Raw genomic sequence first — 18,426 nt, 5'->3', positions numbered from 1 at the left:
CGTTGTTTGAGCTAATGTACCTGTTAATAATTTACTTTACTTTTACTTTACTTACTTGGGCAGCCGTAGCCCAATGGTTAAGATCATCGCCTGCCACCGTGGGGGACATAGGTTCAAGACCCCGACTGGACCATCCACCAACATCCCCTGGACTCACGGCTGTGGTGTCCATGAGCAAGACACTGATACCCAAAAATGCTCCCCGGGCGCTTCAGCTGCCCCCTGCTCCAGTGTGTTCCACTAACATGTGTATGTGTTCACTGTGATGGGTTAAACGCAGAGAACAAATTTCATGTGCATGCATGCCTGTTCATGACAATAAAAGGCGAGTCTTCTTCGGTATGACTAATATAGAGTAATCATCAAGCGGTATCCACAAAATTCTCGTATAACTCTGCGGAAACTCTAAAGGCTTTTTGATACTCGCACGGGCGGCGACTGTGCTGACGTCACTGCGGCTATCCCACGCGCAATTTGCCTTTGTACTCGAGCGCAACCCACGCGCGCTGTTTTGAAAATGTGCTGGAGTTCTCCTCCAAGTCTGGGGTGCCGCTACGGATGGCATTGGCGAGGAGACCACTGGGTGGTTTCTCTGCATTTTATGGCCAGTTCCGGTAGTAGTTTCCACTTTCGCTGGCACACCTCTAAACCTACCGCCATGGAAATTTCACACCAGGAGTTCGCTCACTTGTGTATCTTTGTAATTGTTAATGCTAGCATCATAAAGATGCGCACTTCCTCGCACAGCCCCTCCTCAGTCTGTTCCATGTTTTGTATTTTAAAGATGGTGGTACCAAGGGGAAAGCTGAGTATGTCATCACAGCATGGGACTAAAACGGACCAATCCCCAGAGATTATCTCCGCGGCATTCTGCGCGTGATGACAATTTGTGCTGTGTGCGCGTCAAGTGTCCCTCATCCCACTCATCATACTTCTGGGGCAATAGCAAACCTAGCTTTTGTGATATTGACGCTCTTTGGGCCGAGTCCCACATTCCGTCTCACTCGGCGGGGAGTGTTCGGAGCTGCCGGCTGCTTGCTGTGCATTCATCAACACTCAATATAGCCACAACACCAAGCTGCTAAATTACACTTGGCAATTAATCTAGCCGTGTGTACATGACATCACCAAGCATTAATACCTCTCACAACCACATAGACAACATGGCCAAACATTATTATAACATTATTATTAAAGGGGACATATTTTGCCAAACCACCTTTTTTCTAGTATTTGGGATTAATATTTCCCAATCTCTATGGTGCCTTGGTAAACGTGTGAAATATGAATTAAAATCATCCACACATTCCTGAGTTCCAGATTATTTCTGCCGAGAGGCCTGAAATGAGGTCATTCAAATTTCTCAAGCTTATCTATGTCACTAGCGAAGATCACCTTCCCTTTCTGTTCCCGAGCCAGTGCTGTCAACATAATACGTGTGCTCTCACAAGTGGGTCTTCAACACAGAGGCAACCAACCAGAGGAAAGGAAACATGGACAAAGCGGATACAAAATTGGGTCAAACAGAAGTACCTGTCAGCGGGTCCTTTTCTGGACACTCGGATGACAAAACCAAGGTGTTTTTTAAAATGAAATTGACACTTTTATACTAAGTCCGTGTAAGAGTCATTCTGTGGAGGTCTAACCATCCAAAATACGGGACATTTAAAAGTTAATCTTGGTAACGCTGTTAGCATAGGTAATGTTAATTTGTGCTAATGCTGCAGATCTGCTTACCGTTTGGCTTTGACATAATGGTGCTTTAGTGTATTGGTGACTCTTGCTACTTAGACAGTCCCTAAACTAACTTCTATTGTCCAGTAAATTCTTCTCGTCTCATATTCTTCTTCACACCGCTTGTTGAAGGCAGTTCTTTTATACTTTATGTGTGCAAAAAGCAAAACACAAAAAGAGGCTTAATGCATTTATGTTGTTTGAACTGAGGTATCGCATGCTATGCCAACATGATGGTGGTTTGTGCTGCTTAAGTTAGAGGCATGTTTTTGGTTATTGGTTGAGCTTTGCAATATAAAACTTCAACAACTGAGAGGTTGCACAAATTATTTTATATATTGAGATGATTATTTTGAGAATCTTGACACAACTCTGGATGGTTTCCAAATGGTGAAACAAATCAATACAAAGTACAAATGCTGGCTGATTATCTTTTAGCAAGCATAAATGTGGTTTCCACATTCATGCCAAGTGTCAGTGATGCCAAAAATGCTTCACATCCCCAGAGAGAGTAGACTCTTCTCTTTTTCCACGCTTACACAAGAGCACAGACCTCTGCCAACACCAATCAATAATGCCAGATAATGGTAGATTCGTCCTTCCTGATTTAGGGGCTAGTGTAATATTTCGTGTGGTAGAAACAAAGTAGGAAAAGATGGCCAAACAATTTGTAAAATTGTTCTCCTGTAAATACCGGACAAAAGTTAACACTTCAGTCTTGTTGGTGGTCCATTAGAAAGTGTCTGCCAAAGAACTTTTGGGGTGGTCTTTTTTTTATTTTTTTTTAACAATGATAAGGCAATTCCTGGATTTGCACTTAAATTTAATCTTTTCTTTCTTGACCCATGCCACACCACTCCAATCACGTTTGTGGGGGAAGCCATTTTTTAATTATTCATTATCAGCTTTTCAAAATACAATACATTTTTTTGCTTTGACTTGAAAGTAAAAATTGGAGATAGGAGCGCGAGATGGTGGCAGCAAACTCAAGTACCTTTATAACAAACAGCACATTGGAAGATAGTGAACCACTGTTTTTTTTTAAAGGCTTAAAGCGATTTATTACTATTACAGATTGAAGTTTACTGTCAAAACAAACATGAAACAAAGAAAATACACTCTGTGTATTTAAAACAGCCACAAAAATTTGCCTTTGGAATGTCCACTAACTTCATGCCAACCCAATGCAAAATGTCATAACCAGGCTAATGAATAGCACTGATAGTTTTGGTATTCTAACACTTTAAATAAGGGATATTTAAAAACAAACAGTATCGCTAGACACAAAGACATTAACAATACTGTAGATAACAATACTCACAGGCATATATTCTTTATCCTTTTTAAAAACGACTTACTGCAGAGTTACAGGTATCACAATTAGTCAATAAGTAAACAATCATATTAACCGCCAACCACTTTGAAAATCGATTAATTGTTTAAAAACATTGTTTAAATTAGTTATTGAAAGCCTCTCAGCAGTAAATATTCTCTGATTTTTGTAGTCCTCTATGATTGCAGGCTGATTGTCTTTGTTTTAATCAAACATTAGCAAACATATGCTTTTACTGATTGGAAAACAATGATCAACATTGTTCCCTATTTTCTGGCATGTTTCGGACCAAAGCTGAACTGAATCATTATCAATTTATGGGGAAAAAATAAGTCAGTTCAATTTATGATGAAAATATTTTTTATTTGTAGCCGCAGTATGAATAACCTGTAATTGACATGTAGCCCGAAGCAGCATCAGAAGTGTATATCAAACTATTAAGCCTTTACGTTAAGTAGTACCCAAGAAGTAGCTGTTTCAGAAAGATTGGCGAGTACATCATTCCGTCTTTTCTGATATTGCTTATTTATTTTTTTTTTTGGTTTTGTTTAATCATTAAACAATACCAGATAGACAACAATATTTTGGAATAAACTTCAATGGAATTTTTGTATCCGATTAATCGATAGAATGACCGATAGAATTATCGATTCTAAAAATATTAAATAGTGACATTCCTATACAGCTTAGTGAGTCAATTTGTTACCTCTTCTTCGTGTTTCTCAATGTCTGTGTTATACTGTCCCCTGGTGACCAAGGCGCAAAAACCAGAAGCACAATGGAGGGTTGGAGTGGAACCATGGCATTTCAATGGGGAAAGATGATTTGAGAGAGTGTTTTGAGTTAAGAGAGTGGTCATGGAACATATGAAACTCTTTAGTCAAGGCACCAGTGTGCACGAACCCTCACTTAAGTTGCATATTTGTTGTAATATACACCTGATTGACTGGCGGCGACAGGCACATTCTCCGGGTGAATGCTTGAATAGTGATTGTTGAATAGAGCATCTTCTCATTAGATTGACTGGCCACACAGCGAAAGAAAGGGAATTGTACTTAGACACTCTTACTTATCACAGATATCCACACACACGTTCATCAGAGTCCACTGACGTCTGCAAGTGGTAGGCGCTATGTTTGCGGGATATGACCTCAGGGTTATCTTAGCTGTTTGGCGTGTGTTAATGAGCAATGTTACCACTATTTTGACATGTGCTTTTGCACATTAAAACTTGTGCGGACCGCATTAATCCCACATTTTGAAAGGTGTTGTTGCTTTTTAAGTGTTCTGGTTATGACGTGGCTTTTTTTTTTTTTGTCCATGGACAAAATGACATAAAAATGCTGGAATAATGACAATGATTTGAACAGCTGTGAAGCCTTAATTGATGATATGCATTTTGATATCCCATTTGACATAATACTATACTGTAATGTGCAGTACAGTACATAAATGCGTATACTGTACATTATAGGGCACTAGAATACAAAATGTGATTTCTCTAAGCCAAACTGAATTTCTATTTACACCACACAAGACATCGCTTTCTGTATTTTTTAATTTGTTTAGTGCTGCATATTCATGTTGCTGTTAAAGATTTTGCGCACTGTTAATTTTCTTGTTTGTCTGCTCACATGTTGTGTTGTGCCTTTTCAGTTTCATTGAATGCCCCCTCCCAATACCCCCCCCCCAACACACACATACACACAAATGATGCACGCGACAGGCAGAACAGTGCTTTTCAAAATCTGCCATTGTGGCGCCCCTCACCCTCAAAATCCTGATTCATTATTCGTGTAGACAGTAACGAATGCCCTTTGAATCAGTCAGATAGTTACTCATGCTGCCGCTTCTCCCTCTGTAAAGGTTTTTCTATTTGGTTTAAAATGGCTTACTTTAACCAGTATTCCTCGCCGCACCATGACCAAAGGTAGAGCCCGCTTTTTGCACCCGTCGGTGCTGTAAATCATTGCTGGCTGGCTAGCTCTCGTCATTTGCCACGCTGTGTTGGATCAACGTTCTCCCATTCATTCTGCCGCGGTCTCCGTCCCCCTCCAGCGATGCCTCTCTTCCAGTTGCAGTTGTGGTGCTGCCAGGAATATCCATGCAGCTCCTCTGGTTCGGCTATCCGATGTCTCCTCCCGTTGAGATCTTGGTGGAGGTCTATAGCTATTTGCATCTGTGAACCATGACTGATATTAGTCGTTCTGATTTGAGTCTAAAAATTCTGATTTGATGATCGTTTTTCCACGCCCACTTGAATTTCACTTGGAGTCACCACTGATTCGTGCACAGCCTTAATTATTATATATATTATCATTATTTTGATATTTTTTCAGAAAAACAGTTGCGTTGACTTCATTGTACACTACATTAGCAGTTGCACTGTTAAATGTAGCCACTACGATTCAAGGGTCTTGCTCTCATGGGCACCGGCTGTACAGAAGTTTAGTGAATGTCGCTTTCAGGTCCAATGCGCTTTGGCCGCACTTGGGAGATGGTCCATCATCCTTGTTTAATCTCCTATTTACTCAAAATCCAACAGATAATCCCAAATCTCACTCCCCAGATGTGCTGTCAAAGTAGAGGTGTGACTTTTGGAAATGTCACTTTGTAGCTTTTAGTTTTGGGGTGTGAGTTTAATAATAAAATGCGCATTTAATCAAAATGAAGAAAGTTGCTTAACCCTAGCTCAACACAGTGACGGATGTAAACTTTCTTAGGCACGGCTGATTGCCATATAGTGAGGGAACCAGGGAGTTCCACAAATTATTTACCATTTTAGGTTAAAAAAACAAACTAGCCAACTACCATTCAGCTCATTCATAGATCCTGTTATATGTACATTGCACATCTAATACAGTCTTAAAAATCAGATGCTCCTCTGTCATTTTTAGCAATGTTTTTCACTAGTCTATTAGTGCGTACGTCTGCAAGAAAATTCTGTACGGTAAATGGAAAATATGCTTTTATTAACATTTTTTATTAGCGTGACGCAGAAGTTTTTTTGTCAACCAATTTTTTTGGTCGGCTTCGCCAAGATATATATTTTCCCACAGCCCTTTACTCAACTGAATGTAAATCAATTATGCATTAGTGGGAACTTAACTTGGCATTGGAGACAGTTTTGTAGTTCTAGCCGAGTTAGTTAATGCATTTTTTGTGTGCTGTCAAAGAGACAGCAGTGACCACACTGCACTCTCTCACTCACTCACACGCTGTATGCACCATCACTTCCCCTGCTGCTCTCACTAACTGTTCGCACTGATGCTGGCTTTTTTTTCTGTTTTCTTTGCTTTGCATTTTGGTTGCCCCTTCTCCTGTGTTCATGTAATCATAAATTCTCACTGTTTTAATTTCAGATTTGCATATCCACTTCCACTCCTTCCTCATTTGCATACTGCAAGAAATGGCGAGCGGGCATCCCACAGACAAATTCAGTTTCATGTATCAACCAGACACGCACAAGAGGTACGCGGCGCACATCCACACACTCGCACACACTAACACACACTTGGCCATGCCAATGTTGTCTGACGGAAGAGGTAAGTCGAAAGAAACTCTCGTTTACTGTATTCTCGCCACTACACAGGAGAGTAACCCATTACAGTATACACTTTGCCGTTAAATAGAGGCTTTTGTTGAGCTTTTGAGGTGTGACGATTGATGAGGGATTTTGAATACTGGCAAAATCTTTTGGCTGGATGTTGCCGTAAGTGTCTTGGCTTGGGATTTGTTTGTGTGATTACATCTTTTTGTACACTTGATGATAATCCAAATATGTATTTGTAATTTTTATGTTCCTATCCTTTCCACTTTTCCCCCTCTCTACTCTGACCTCATCTTCCCCTATATCACATTTTTCTCTCTTTCACTTTGTTTAAGCAAAAACAGGTTGTCTTCAGCCATGAATCCAGTCTACAGCCCTGTTCAGCCTGGAACCCCCTATGGGAACCCCAAAAACATGGCCTTCGCAGGTACAGTAAGTCACTCACCTACCAATCAGCTGTACATACCACTAACTTATACGTTGTACTGAGATGCGACAGTACACTAGTACAGCTTTCCTCATCCCAAGTCAGTACTGATTATGTGAAGTAATGTACGTTGCATTGTAATTGTATAAACTGTTATCAGTTGAAAACCCTCAGGGAGCGGCTTTTTTATTATAATGTCCTTGATTCAAGTCATTACTCATAAAAGCCTAATTTATGTTATAGAACAAAAATATTGCCAGTTGTGGCCTCGGTTCTGATAACACCATGCCTGAGGTAAATGCACGGGTAGCGGAGGCATCGCCTCAAAAGATGCCTGCTTTTTCAGACACAAAAAAAATGCAACATGTCCTGTGTGTGGACATTGGACAGTAAACAACACTTGGCTTTAAATCCTGTCTCCGTCATAACCAAAGGCTTTTATTTTAAACAGCGCTTTCACTTCCTTTCCATTGTATAGCATCCCTAAGTAGCACAAAAGCAGGAGGTTTTGGTTAAAAAAGGGGGGTGGGGGTGCTTTATCCTTTCAGTAAACCAACCCATGTGAAAACAAACAAATCATTTATAAAAAAAACTCAACGACAAAAAATACTTAGCAGCATGGTCTTAATAGCTGTGCAGCGATTTGGAACGTGAACAAATTGATCAGAGCGCCTGAACTTGTTTGTACTGTCCACACACATGTCAGTGTGTCCTGCAAAAACTTAGCCTAGAACTGCAAGCAATGATTTAGGAACAAATGCTAAAATGACACAAATAGAAACTGATAATCTGAAGTGAATACACAATCCATTCCATTATAACACAAATACACCAGTCAACAGACGTCAACGAGTCTAGCTCAAATGAAAGCCTTCTCTCAAATAGGCACCATATGTGAAATAGAGACCTGGTACTCCCCTGGTACAGTAGAGTAATTAAATGCAATAGCCCACAAGCAACAATATTAAGAACATTTTAAAACCCATGTTGTGATGTGGCTAAGCAAAACAGAAATCTGCAATGTTTAGGTAAAATAAAATTCACTCATTCATGTCGAATCAATAAACTGTCGTAGTAATTTTTTTTTACTGCCAATAATAGCAAACACATTAAGCAGTGTCATCTTGCTTTCGTTGTCTCCCTTAGTCCTCCACCATTTTCGCTCTGTGCATCTTGAACCTTATACTGCAAATTATATCTATTACTTTCCTTGACTTGTAATGTTATACTGTGTAGTGATCCATAAGTAGTGCACTTGTGTTTAAACACATGCACATCTGCATGCGTCGCTAATGTCTGAATTATCTCCTCCTACGTCTTATTGTCAAGTGTGTTTCATCTATTAGATTGGTGCATGTCGGTTGTGTCTAGCTCACAGTATTTCTAATTCAGACATTTTTTTAATGAGTGCCATCTGTGCGCATCACTCACCAAGCCAAACACTACCCTATGTGTGTTTGTGTGTCAGTATCCATGGCATTTCCCTGTTTGTTTCCTTGTTTTAATGCCTGTCTCTCTTGATGTCCAGCAGGCTATCCAGGGGGGTATCCTACCACAGCACCCACATATACGCCAAACCTATATCAAACAGGAAGCCCTGGGTATCCACCTGGTGAGTCCAGTCTAACACGCATACAAAAGACCATTTCTTTCTGTTAGACATAGTCCCACAAAGTTCACAAAGATGGCAGGAGATCATATGCCGAAACACAGCCATTAATTAGTCTGACTGTCCAAAAGCACTAAACAGAATTCAATTTTACTTGATATCATGCACAGATACACATTCACAACTAGGGAAAAAAAATAATGAGCCAACCCATGGCTTCAACATTTTTTCTTGATAATTATTATTCCCCTGTATCATCATCGGCTATTAAGCAACATATACAGGCGCTAATGGCACCGCAGCCTTCGTGGGGTGCCACAAAATCAGGGAAGAAATTCACCTTCAATGTAATTATATTGAAAAAGGTTTTTACTATTAAATCATAACCTGAAAAAGCTAACATCGATTAAGGCAAAACCGGAAGTTTTGTAGTAATTTAAGTATTCTGTGTTGCTTCTCTCTGGATGCATCTACTAAAAGCTCGTGCAATCGACCTTTGCCGTTACAATTTGCCTCTCGTCCCTCTCATTTATTGTTGTTAATGCTAAAGGTAAAGTTTATTACTTCTACCGTTTATCGTAAATGCTTATTTTATAGCTTAGTGGTTAGTCGTGTGATTTCACGTCAGGTGGTGCTTGAGTTTGATTCAGGCTAATGTGCTAGGTCAGTGTTTCCCAATAATTAATTATTTTGAGCCAATGCACTCATTTTACAAGAGAAACATCTCATAAATCATAAATGTCACAAAAAGTATGATTACTGAAATAATTCTCATTTCATTTGACTCACAAATGACTCACAAATCTGGGCCTGTTTAAATTAACACAAAGCTGATATTCACAGGAAGAAAGGACTTTTTATGAGGACCAGCGGCATAGAAAATCAATGGATGAATGGAATATATATAGATACAATGTATGAAACATCTATTGATATGTAAAATGTCGGATTAGTTCTATAACATAATTGCGTGTTATTCCAGGAGGCTTTAAGTTTAACATGTTCAGCGTTTAACCCCCTCCTCCCCTCCCCACTTTGGAGGCCTTTCTCTGTGCTTTGTCATGTTATGTGTCCCATAGATTGTCATGTATTGTTTAGCAACGTTTATACCACTGAATGTACGTGGATATATGTAGATTTCTATGCTTGAAACGATATGGATGTGATCCTCTGGTAATGATTTCTGTCAATAATTATCATATTTGAGACAAATAATCATCACTTTAACCATACAATGCATTACGTCACAGTGTACTAGTATGCGCGCACAAAAATACATTCTCACTTTTAGAAACACACACACACACTGAGGGAGAGAGAGAGAGAGAGAGAGAGAGAGAGAGAGAGAGAGAGAGAAGCTCCTGCATCTCTTTGTTCCCTTGTCCTTGTGCAAGAGAAGCTTGCTTTCATAAGCAGTGCCGCACTAGCTAGTAGCATGTTTGACCTTCATGCTCCTCCGAGTGGCCATTCAGAGGTACTACATTTAACAGAAGACATGAATTAATATACACTTTCCAGACTCTCATATAGCGCCTGTTAGTAAATTATTACTTGTGCCCACTGACTTGCTTCAATACCTCAGTGTTGTATGTGTGACGTTTGTGCCATCTTCTAATGTGCTTTTAAATATGCCATCAATGTTATGAGGGCTCCACAAGCAACAACACAGCGCCAGTGCTCCATCTGGAGGTTTTGTAGGCAAATGCACCTTATTTCATTATTCTCATTTTCTTGATGTGAGATTCTTTGAACATAAAGGTTTTCCGCTTGCCTTTTTATTTTGCAAATTTTGCCTAAGGCCCCTTATGTTGTCGACACCACTTTCATAAGATCTTAAGACAAAGGCAATTAGTGGTGCTTATTTCCCATCATATTTTTCTTGTTGGGTGAGTAATTCTTTTTATAATACGATGGTAGCCCTTTATTTTTGTATCACTCAGGTGACCAAAAAATGTTGGCTCAATTTGAATTTATGTTAAGGCTATCCTCTGATTTTATTCTGACACTTCTTTGTCTTTTTTTGAAGGATATACTGCAGCAGGCACCCCATACAAAGTGCCACCTACTCAGTCAAATGGAGCACCCCCTCCATACACCCCGACCCCGACCCCATACCCTACAGCTATGTACCCTATCCGCAGTGCCTACCCACAGCAGAACCTGTACACGCAGGTAAGCTTACTTGAGAAGAACAAGTGCAATATTTGTACTGTGAAGGATAAAATATGCATATTAGCATAGTTTCCCTTAGTACTGGGAAAGTGTTAGTCCTTCTAGTGTTAATATATGTGCAATACTCACTAAATCTTAACATTGCCTTTCCTGCGTATGCCTCCCCAGGGTGCATATTACACCCAACCGGTGTATGCCGCTCAGCCACATGTGATCCATCACACCACTGTGGTGCAACCAAACAGCATCCCCTCCACAGCCCTCTACCCAGCCACCGTCCCTGTACCCACTCCTCGTAACAACGGCATGGCCGCCATGGGGATGGTAGCCGGGACAACCATGGCCATGAGTGCAGGTAAGACCCACATGAGATATATCAAGTCATGAGCATAAAGGTATTTTTAGCTCAAAGGCAAAGTGTACCTGCTGATTAATGCCTGTGGTCACCAGCTTTGATTAGCGACTGAAAAGTAGAAATCTCAGCTGCCGGGTGATTGACTGCTTTCTTGTGTCGCTGTGGTTCACTATCACGATGTACTTCCCACCTTATTTGGGAGCAGCGACGAGAGCAGGGTTTCTACTGCTTTTGTACTAAAGCAATACAGTATCCTTTCTCGAGGTTTTAACTAGACTAGCACCAACAATTCTCGGGAAGGAGGATGCCCGACTAGTGTACTGTATCATTATTATTATTATTATTATTTTCATTATTACTTGTCTTAATCTGGTATACAAATATAGTATGGTATATAGCAGGTTAAGAATTGTGTCCGTAGCATATTTAAAATCTGAATAAACTAAAACCTTAAAAAGCCATTTTGGGACATTCGTCGACCTCAGATTTGTTGAATTTCAAAAGATCTAGTAAATCTAAAGTAAAGTAAATCTGTTGCAGGGGACCAACTAGCACAATACTAACACATTCATTAAGTGTACTGGCAAATTTTAAGAGCCATTTTAACATTCTTAACTTCTTTATTAACTCTCTGAAGGGACACTGCTGACAACTCCCCAGCACGCCCCTATTGGAGCACACCCCGTTACTGTGCCCACTTACAGGCCCCAGGGAACACCTGGGTACAGTTACGTTCCACCTCACTGGTAGAGCCCACCAATTTTTGTAAGTGTTCATCCACCCTTTGTTCTTTTCCCCTCTCCTCATTCCCTTTCCGTATTTATTCCTTCTGTGGATCCTCTTTTGTCTCCTTGACAACAAAGCCACATCACATTTCCTCTCTCTGCATTCCTCCGTGACTAATGCACTGATATTAAATGCATCACGAACCTTTACCGCTGGTATTTTCTTCTCTCCTTCCAGATCTGGAGTCCGCCATCATATGCAACTGCTCAAATCTGACCCAGACTCTCGGTAACCATGGGAACTCGGCACCATGTCTGCAGAACAAAACTAAAGTGCAACAGCCACTTTAATATCATTCTCTAACATTTTTACAAAAGCTGCTTTTGTTTTATTATTATTTTTTTTTTATTTGTTCATTTGCCAACCAGTCATTACCATATTTTTGTTTTATTATAAACAACATTTTTAGGACATTTTCCTTCCCCTACTTTTTTTTTCTGAGCTTGTATTGAAACTCCAGAAGGACACAGACCAATCACAGTTGTTGTTCCTTTGTGTGTGTGTGTGTGGGTGGGTTGGTGTGTGGGTGGGTGGGTGTATGTGGTCCTGCCTGCTGCTCAGTTGGCTGGAAAGTATTGCGCACTTATTCCTCAAGATCATTTGCCTCAGTCATTTCAAATACGAGACCTATTGACTTATGCTGCCAAATTTCCTCACAGCTAGATTATCAGCACAGGGTTTAAATACCCAATTTTTCAATTAGTTATTTTTTATTTGATTTATTTTTATTTTTTATTTTATATTATATTCCTTTGCCTTTTTTTCCATTCAGTTGTCCTTTGTTTGTATTTTGTTTCAGGTTTCCATCAGCAGTTCCTTTTCACCATTTTTCTCATCAGCTTTGTTTCGCTTTCAGTCCAGCCTCACGTGTCTTCCAACACCTCGCTGTCTTGTGAGTCCGTCACTTGTCTGTATGTCTCCACGTGCGTTGTATACCACTATCAGGAGTGTACAAGCATCATTTCTAGTGTACGCTTAAAAAAATACGTCACCTACTTCATGCCACATACTATGCAGGCATGTTGTGACACTGTTGATTAAGAGATAGAGAGAGCATTTTTTTGGTGACATTTATTTGTTCATGCTGTTAGATCATTAAATGTCAGTCAATACATACAGCAAAGGTTAATATATTTACAATAATCGCATAAACGGCGTGGGTGGTCGCTCGCACAGTCACTAACTCGGCCTCCTGTGTTGGGGAAAAACACGACCGCCTTGTGGCACTTAATGTACAGTACTGCGGGTTGTTATGCTACTGATCAACAAGAAAATCCAAGGCGGACAAAGGGAGTTTAAAGGAATTGTGTTAGAAGGTGGCCATTCACAGTGCGAGACATTTTGGGTTTGTGGAATCTAACCTGCAAGGGGATGCATTCACCTAGCTCTTTTGCACCAGAAGTGTATATTTTGTCACAAACTGTGTTGTCTCATTCCCTCACCCAAATGAGGACCAATAACCAAATACCCAACAATTGCAAAACCATACTCAGACCATTTAATAACATCTACTGATTTTACATTTTGGTCTTAAAAACAACAAATCTACCACAGAAAGCTACTATAGCATCAGGGAGCAAGAGCCAAATCAGGTTGGGGGAAAAAAAACAAAAAAAAACACGATTTTAAACAAGTTCAACTTAAAGGGGTTATAAAAAAAAAAAGTGGCAGACATCCATCTGCTTTAAGTACTTTTCTTAAAAAGATTCGTACATTCACTGTTGCCAGTGCTAATCTCTGCAAGAGCATCGGACTTGCACATACTGTATACCTAAGTCCAAAATAGTTCATATTGTGTAACCACAAAATGCAGCCTATGTATGAATATTTTGGGGGTCATTTGTCTTTTACTAAAAGGACGTTGTAATCTAACCTTTAAAATGTAATATCATGTTGCTGTTGAGTGACGAGTATGTACATTACCTGCACACAAAAAAAAACTTGTTTTAAAACAAACAAAAAAAAGATTTCATAAAATTAAAAAATAACCACTTTGGAGATAGTCTGCAGGTTTTTCATTAGACTGAAAATTGCACTTTTGTCAAAAAACTCTTTGGTTATTGGTTCTCAGCTTGCGGAAAGGCAGGTGGAAGGTGTAAAAATTAGGTCCGCGGCATTTCAGGATTCACAGAAAAAAATGTAATAGATTAATAGGTTAACTTTTAGAGAAATGTTGTATTAAAGAGCATTTACAGCAAAGGTATGTAGAGGCTTGATACTGCAATAAAATAAGAGGGAATGCCTCATAATTGTTAACATAGTGTGATTCTGTAATCAGCTTTTTGAATTGATTTTGGGGGGAAATCCTTGCCTTTTCCAAAACGTTTGTAGGCTTTATATGCAGCCTCAATATCGACCATTAACAATAATAAGAGAACATATCAACAATTTGAGTATTGAATAACTTCGTGAGGAACTATTGCACAAAATTGAAAAACTAAATAAAATAGTACTATAATGCTAAGTAACCAGGTACCTATAAGCTTTTTACTGCAAGAGTGTGATAGACACCATTTATATTGTAATTAAAATAAAACCAAGTTGAGTGAGGTATTCGTATTCCACAAACATTGGTACACTAGAGCGTTAATTCTTAAGACAAATTGCAATAAGCTGCTGTCGGTTAAAAGCCTATGTTTTTTTTTTTTTTTTTTTTTAAATTGGCCCTTGTAATTTAGGTGTTTGAATAATAAGCAAGCAAAACAATAACATTTTAATCCAGCAGGGGAAAAAAAAATTTATTTGGTGATTGTTTTGTTTTTTTTGGCAACAGAAGTTATGTTATTTGTCTCAAGGATTTTATTTAACCTATAGTATTTCTTCACTTGTTCACTCTGGTCTATTCCGCATAATGGGTATGCATAATATTCAGGTGTCTAACTATAGCATCGGAAGTTTAAAAAAAAAATGCAGTATATTCATACAGCAAGTGGTACAGTAATGTATTTCTAGCTAAGCATGGTCGCATCCGTGTGGCAGCTATTGTTTGTGCTTTTGATATTTTATTTGAGCTCCTCTTCAATATATTGTCCTCCACATACAGTATCTGACTAAGTAGAAGGAGACGTCGGGGTGTTTAAATGAGGCTGTGATTCTTGCGGTGAGGGTTAACTCATCTGCAACATAGTTGAAAACCTCCGTGTTGCTTCTTTTTATTTTCACACCTTGACTGAGTCGAGGACGATTGACAGACCTGAGGTGGATAAGCACGATGGTTTGACAGGCCGACAACTCTTTCTTCAGCCTCCACGCCCTTTGTGCCATACGTCACTGTTGTTCAGTAACTTTTTCTTATCCTAAGTATCTGGTGAACTCTTGTTAAGTCTTGCTTCCTGTGAATCTTGTTTTCTTATGACTGTCCTCTTTTCCCACACTGTTGTTGTGTATTGCCTGTCGAAGTTTTAACCTGTCTTGCTGTTTTTCTTACGGTTTGTCCTAATTTTTAGTTTTACTTTTTTATGCCACAACTCCAGTGGCCTTTTCTTTCCTCCTCTAAATAACATAATAATAAACCTTCTGCTCTCTTGCATAACAGGAGAGCAAAATATTGCCACATCCCTACCATGACCACTTTCCTTTCATTCCAACCCTCACCTCTCAAATCGTCACCATAATAGATAAAAATGCTCACTTATCGATTATTAGGGCCACACTGAAAAGGAAAAGAGTTCCACAAATAGTCTTAACTTGTGAGTGGGGAAAAAGCTGAATACAGATAGATATTACAAAAAGAAAATTTGTAATTTTACAGGAATAGTCATGACAAAACAGTTTGAATTTTATGAGAATAAAATGGTAATTAGAGGGGATAAGATTATAATCACATTCTTCTCATAACTTGGCAACTTTTTTTTCCCCAGTGTGGCACTTATACTTTAGACTAAATCCACCAAGATTTGGTATTTTTTAAAGATACCGATACACATCCAAGCAAATGAGAACAGCGGGTGTCGCCAGTGACAATGCTAACAATTGATGAACAGTAGTTACATGACTGACTTTTTTTATTGGCCTTGTTGCCATTATATAAAAAGTTGAAGAAAAAATACATAGTGGTGCTTACACATTTCCACTTTAAATGTGTAAGCTAGAGAGGCAGATCTGCTCTGCTGTTTTACATCATTACCCAAAACAATTAGCTCAAAGCAGTTGTTTTCCATGGTGGGGCTTCCTCATTAGATTCCATTCCTTGCCTCTCGATGATTTCAATTTGCACTTAAATTAGAAATGGACATTTAAACACTTAAGATGTGTTTAGGGGGTAATGTAGTTGTACTTTGCTTTTTTTATTCTGTCCTTAGCATTGTATGGAAAAAGTTTACTGGTCTATTTTCCATGTTTTTTTTTTGTTTGTTTTTTTTCACTTTGACAGTGAAAAGTGCGACCAAACCATTCAGAGAACCTCTTTCCATTTTCACCACTCCTTCCTCCTTTCATTTTTTTTGCCTTGCAGTTGCTAAGTCTTATTTTATTCTTAAATACAAATTAAAACACTAGTATCACAGTGAATAGTGTCTTGGATGTTCTGCTGCAGCGTTTTAATTTCAAATTGTCAACAATAACTTATCAGTTCAATTTGACACTAAATGTGATGCAAAAAGTGGAAATTCCATGTCTTCCAAAAAAGAGAAAGAAAGAAAGCATACTTGCATCCATCCCTCTCAGATCAAGTATTAGGAACAAACCAACTTTTGGAAGTTTTAGTATGGTACCCAGTTTGCACATGCTATGGTATTTACCGTAAGGTTGTGTTTGGAATCTGAAGCCCAACGTCTGTTAAGCGTTGAGAGAAGTGAATTGTTTGTTAGCTATTTGGTCCAGAGTGAAGGACCCGCGTCAGGCTTGTGATATGAAGTGTAAATCTGTTTTGTTTTTTTTATTTTGTTTTTTATGTTGGTTATTTTTTTGTAAGATCAGTTAGTGATCTTAGTACTATAACTAAGCCAAGTTTGTAATTGTATATTTACTGTAAAATGTAGAACATTGAATAACTATTAAAATTTTCCTATAAAAGGAAGACTGTTTCATCTGATTTGTCTTTATCTATACACAATTATAATTATTCAAGAACTGTATCTGTACATATGTATATACAGAAACTTACGCTATATACAGTAATACTCATTTGTTTATATAGTGCAACTTGCTTTCTTCACACACTGAGGAAATGTGTCCTTAATATTAAAAAAAGTCGTCAAACATACTGATGGCACTCTTTCACTTCTCTCTTCCCCTACCTCAGTCATTCAAATGGATTGTGCAACATGAACTATCACTCACGCACAAGTCAGAACTGCTGACTGAACAATGGCACACACCTGGACAGGGCCTTGCTCAACTTTTTTGTTTTTTTTTTTTTTTTTTCTTCTCAGAAGGAATGTGTTTATTGTAAGGTCATTATGGTGATTGTAAAATTGCTAAAAAAAATGTATTCCATATGCACTCTGTGACTTAAAACAGCACATTCACTGCCATTGACGGTTTTAGAAGTCAAATATCCCTGTTGACTGGGAAGGCTGGCAGTAAATGAGTTTTTAATGTATTCAGTTGATAGTTATGGTCTGTTTGGGATGGACCTTTCAACACAGTCTAACCCAATTATGAAGCTCTGAATTGCTTTTTATTTCAGGTTGTTCCCCAAAGAGTCTTGATCTTAGGTTCTGTGTCGTAAGATTTAAAAGACTTCAATGGAGCATTACAATTCAAATTTAGTTTTTCCAATTTAGAAACAAAATCTTATACGCCTCAAAAGTCACTGAAAATTTTGGTCAAACCACAAAGTGTGATGACAAGCTAGAGCATCTAAAGTATTTACTACATAAATTGTATTTTTCTTTGTCTTTAGTTTTATTGTGATACTACCACCACACAAGGGCACTGGAAATTACAAATGTGAACTATGAACATGACAGAAGCATTTACTACATAGGAAAATTAGGCTCATCTCTGTAAGGGCTGCTCAGTACGATGTGGTGGTGACCTGGATCATCCAAACTTCTGCATATCAAGGTGTTTGTCACAAGTCATCAAGATTTGATTAAAAAAAAAAAATCAAAACTGAGGTTTTTCTATTCTTATTAATTTTTGCAATTGTATGACACTTTAGAATGTTAATACTACTTGTATTTGTTGCACTGCATAAAATTATTAGTGTCTGTACAGTCACAATGTCAGGTTGTCTCAACATTGCAATGTCAGGTGATGTGGTAAAGTCTGATCTGGCATTAAAATTCCAAATCATAGTCAATCATATATCATTTTCAAAATATATTTGAAATTCTAATCCAAACGTAAACCTTAAAAAATGTGCTTCTATACAATGCTTTTCAAGAGCTGCCAGGTCGTTGTATGGATGTCCTCTTAAAAATATCCATTCTGAACATGAAATTATGGTACTAATTCTCATCCCTCATGGAGTAACTCAATTTATAATCTACAATTATAATAGACATTCCTTACA

General features: G+C 38.5%; 1 protein-coding gene across 4 annotated transcripts in view; it reads left to right on the top strand.

Moving 5' to 3' along the window:
• fam168a (family with sequence similarity 168 member A) overlaps window positions 1–16,983 on the top strand; it is a 31,761-nt gene extending 14,778 nt beyond the window's left edge. Inside the window, exons 2-8 of one of the 4 annotated variants that reach the window (XM_061681438.1) lie at window positions 6,430–6,538; window positions 6,962–7,044; window positions 8,573–8,656; window positions 10,680–10,825; window positions 10,994–11,180; window positions 11,818–11,945; window positions 12,144–16,983. In XM_061681438.1, coding sequence (XP_061537422.1) covers window positions 6,477–6,538; window positions 6,962–7,044; window positions 8,573–8,656; window positions 10,680–10,825; window positions 10,994–11,180; window positions 11,818–11,930 — 675 coding nt within the window. In that variant the 5' untranslated portion in view covers window positions 6,430–6,476 and the 3' untranslated portion in view covers window positions 11,931–11,945; window positions 12,144–16,983. Of the gene's footprint in view, window positions 1–6,429; window positions 6,539–6,952; window positions 7,045–8,572; window positions 8,657–10,679; window positions 10,826–10,993; window positions 11,181–11,817; window positions 11,946–12,143 lie in introns of all 4 variants that reach the window. The other 3 variants (XM_061681437.1, XM_061681436.1, XM_061681439.1) reach the window with 3 other exon arrangements.
• Window positions 16,984–18,426: the final 1,443 nt, after the last annotated feature.

This window comes from Phycodurus eques, chromosome 7, assembly GCF_024500275.1.
Source record: "Phycodurus eques isolate BA_2022a chromosome 7, UOR_Pequ_1.1, whole genome shotgun sequence".
In the NCBI taxonomy this organism is placed as follows: domain Eukaryota; kingdom Metazoa; phylum Chordata; class Actinopteri; order Syngnathiformes; family Syngnathidae; genus Phycodurus; species Phycodurus eques.
Note: the sequence above shows the minus strand (reverse complement) of the source record. Positions and strands in the feature narration are given on the sequence as shown.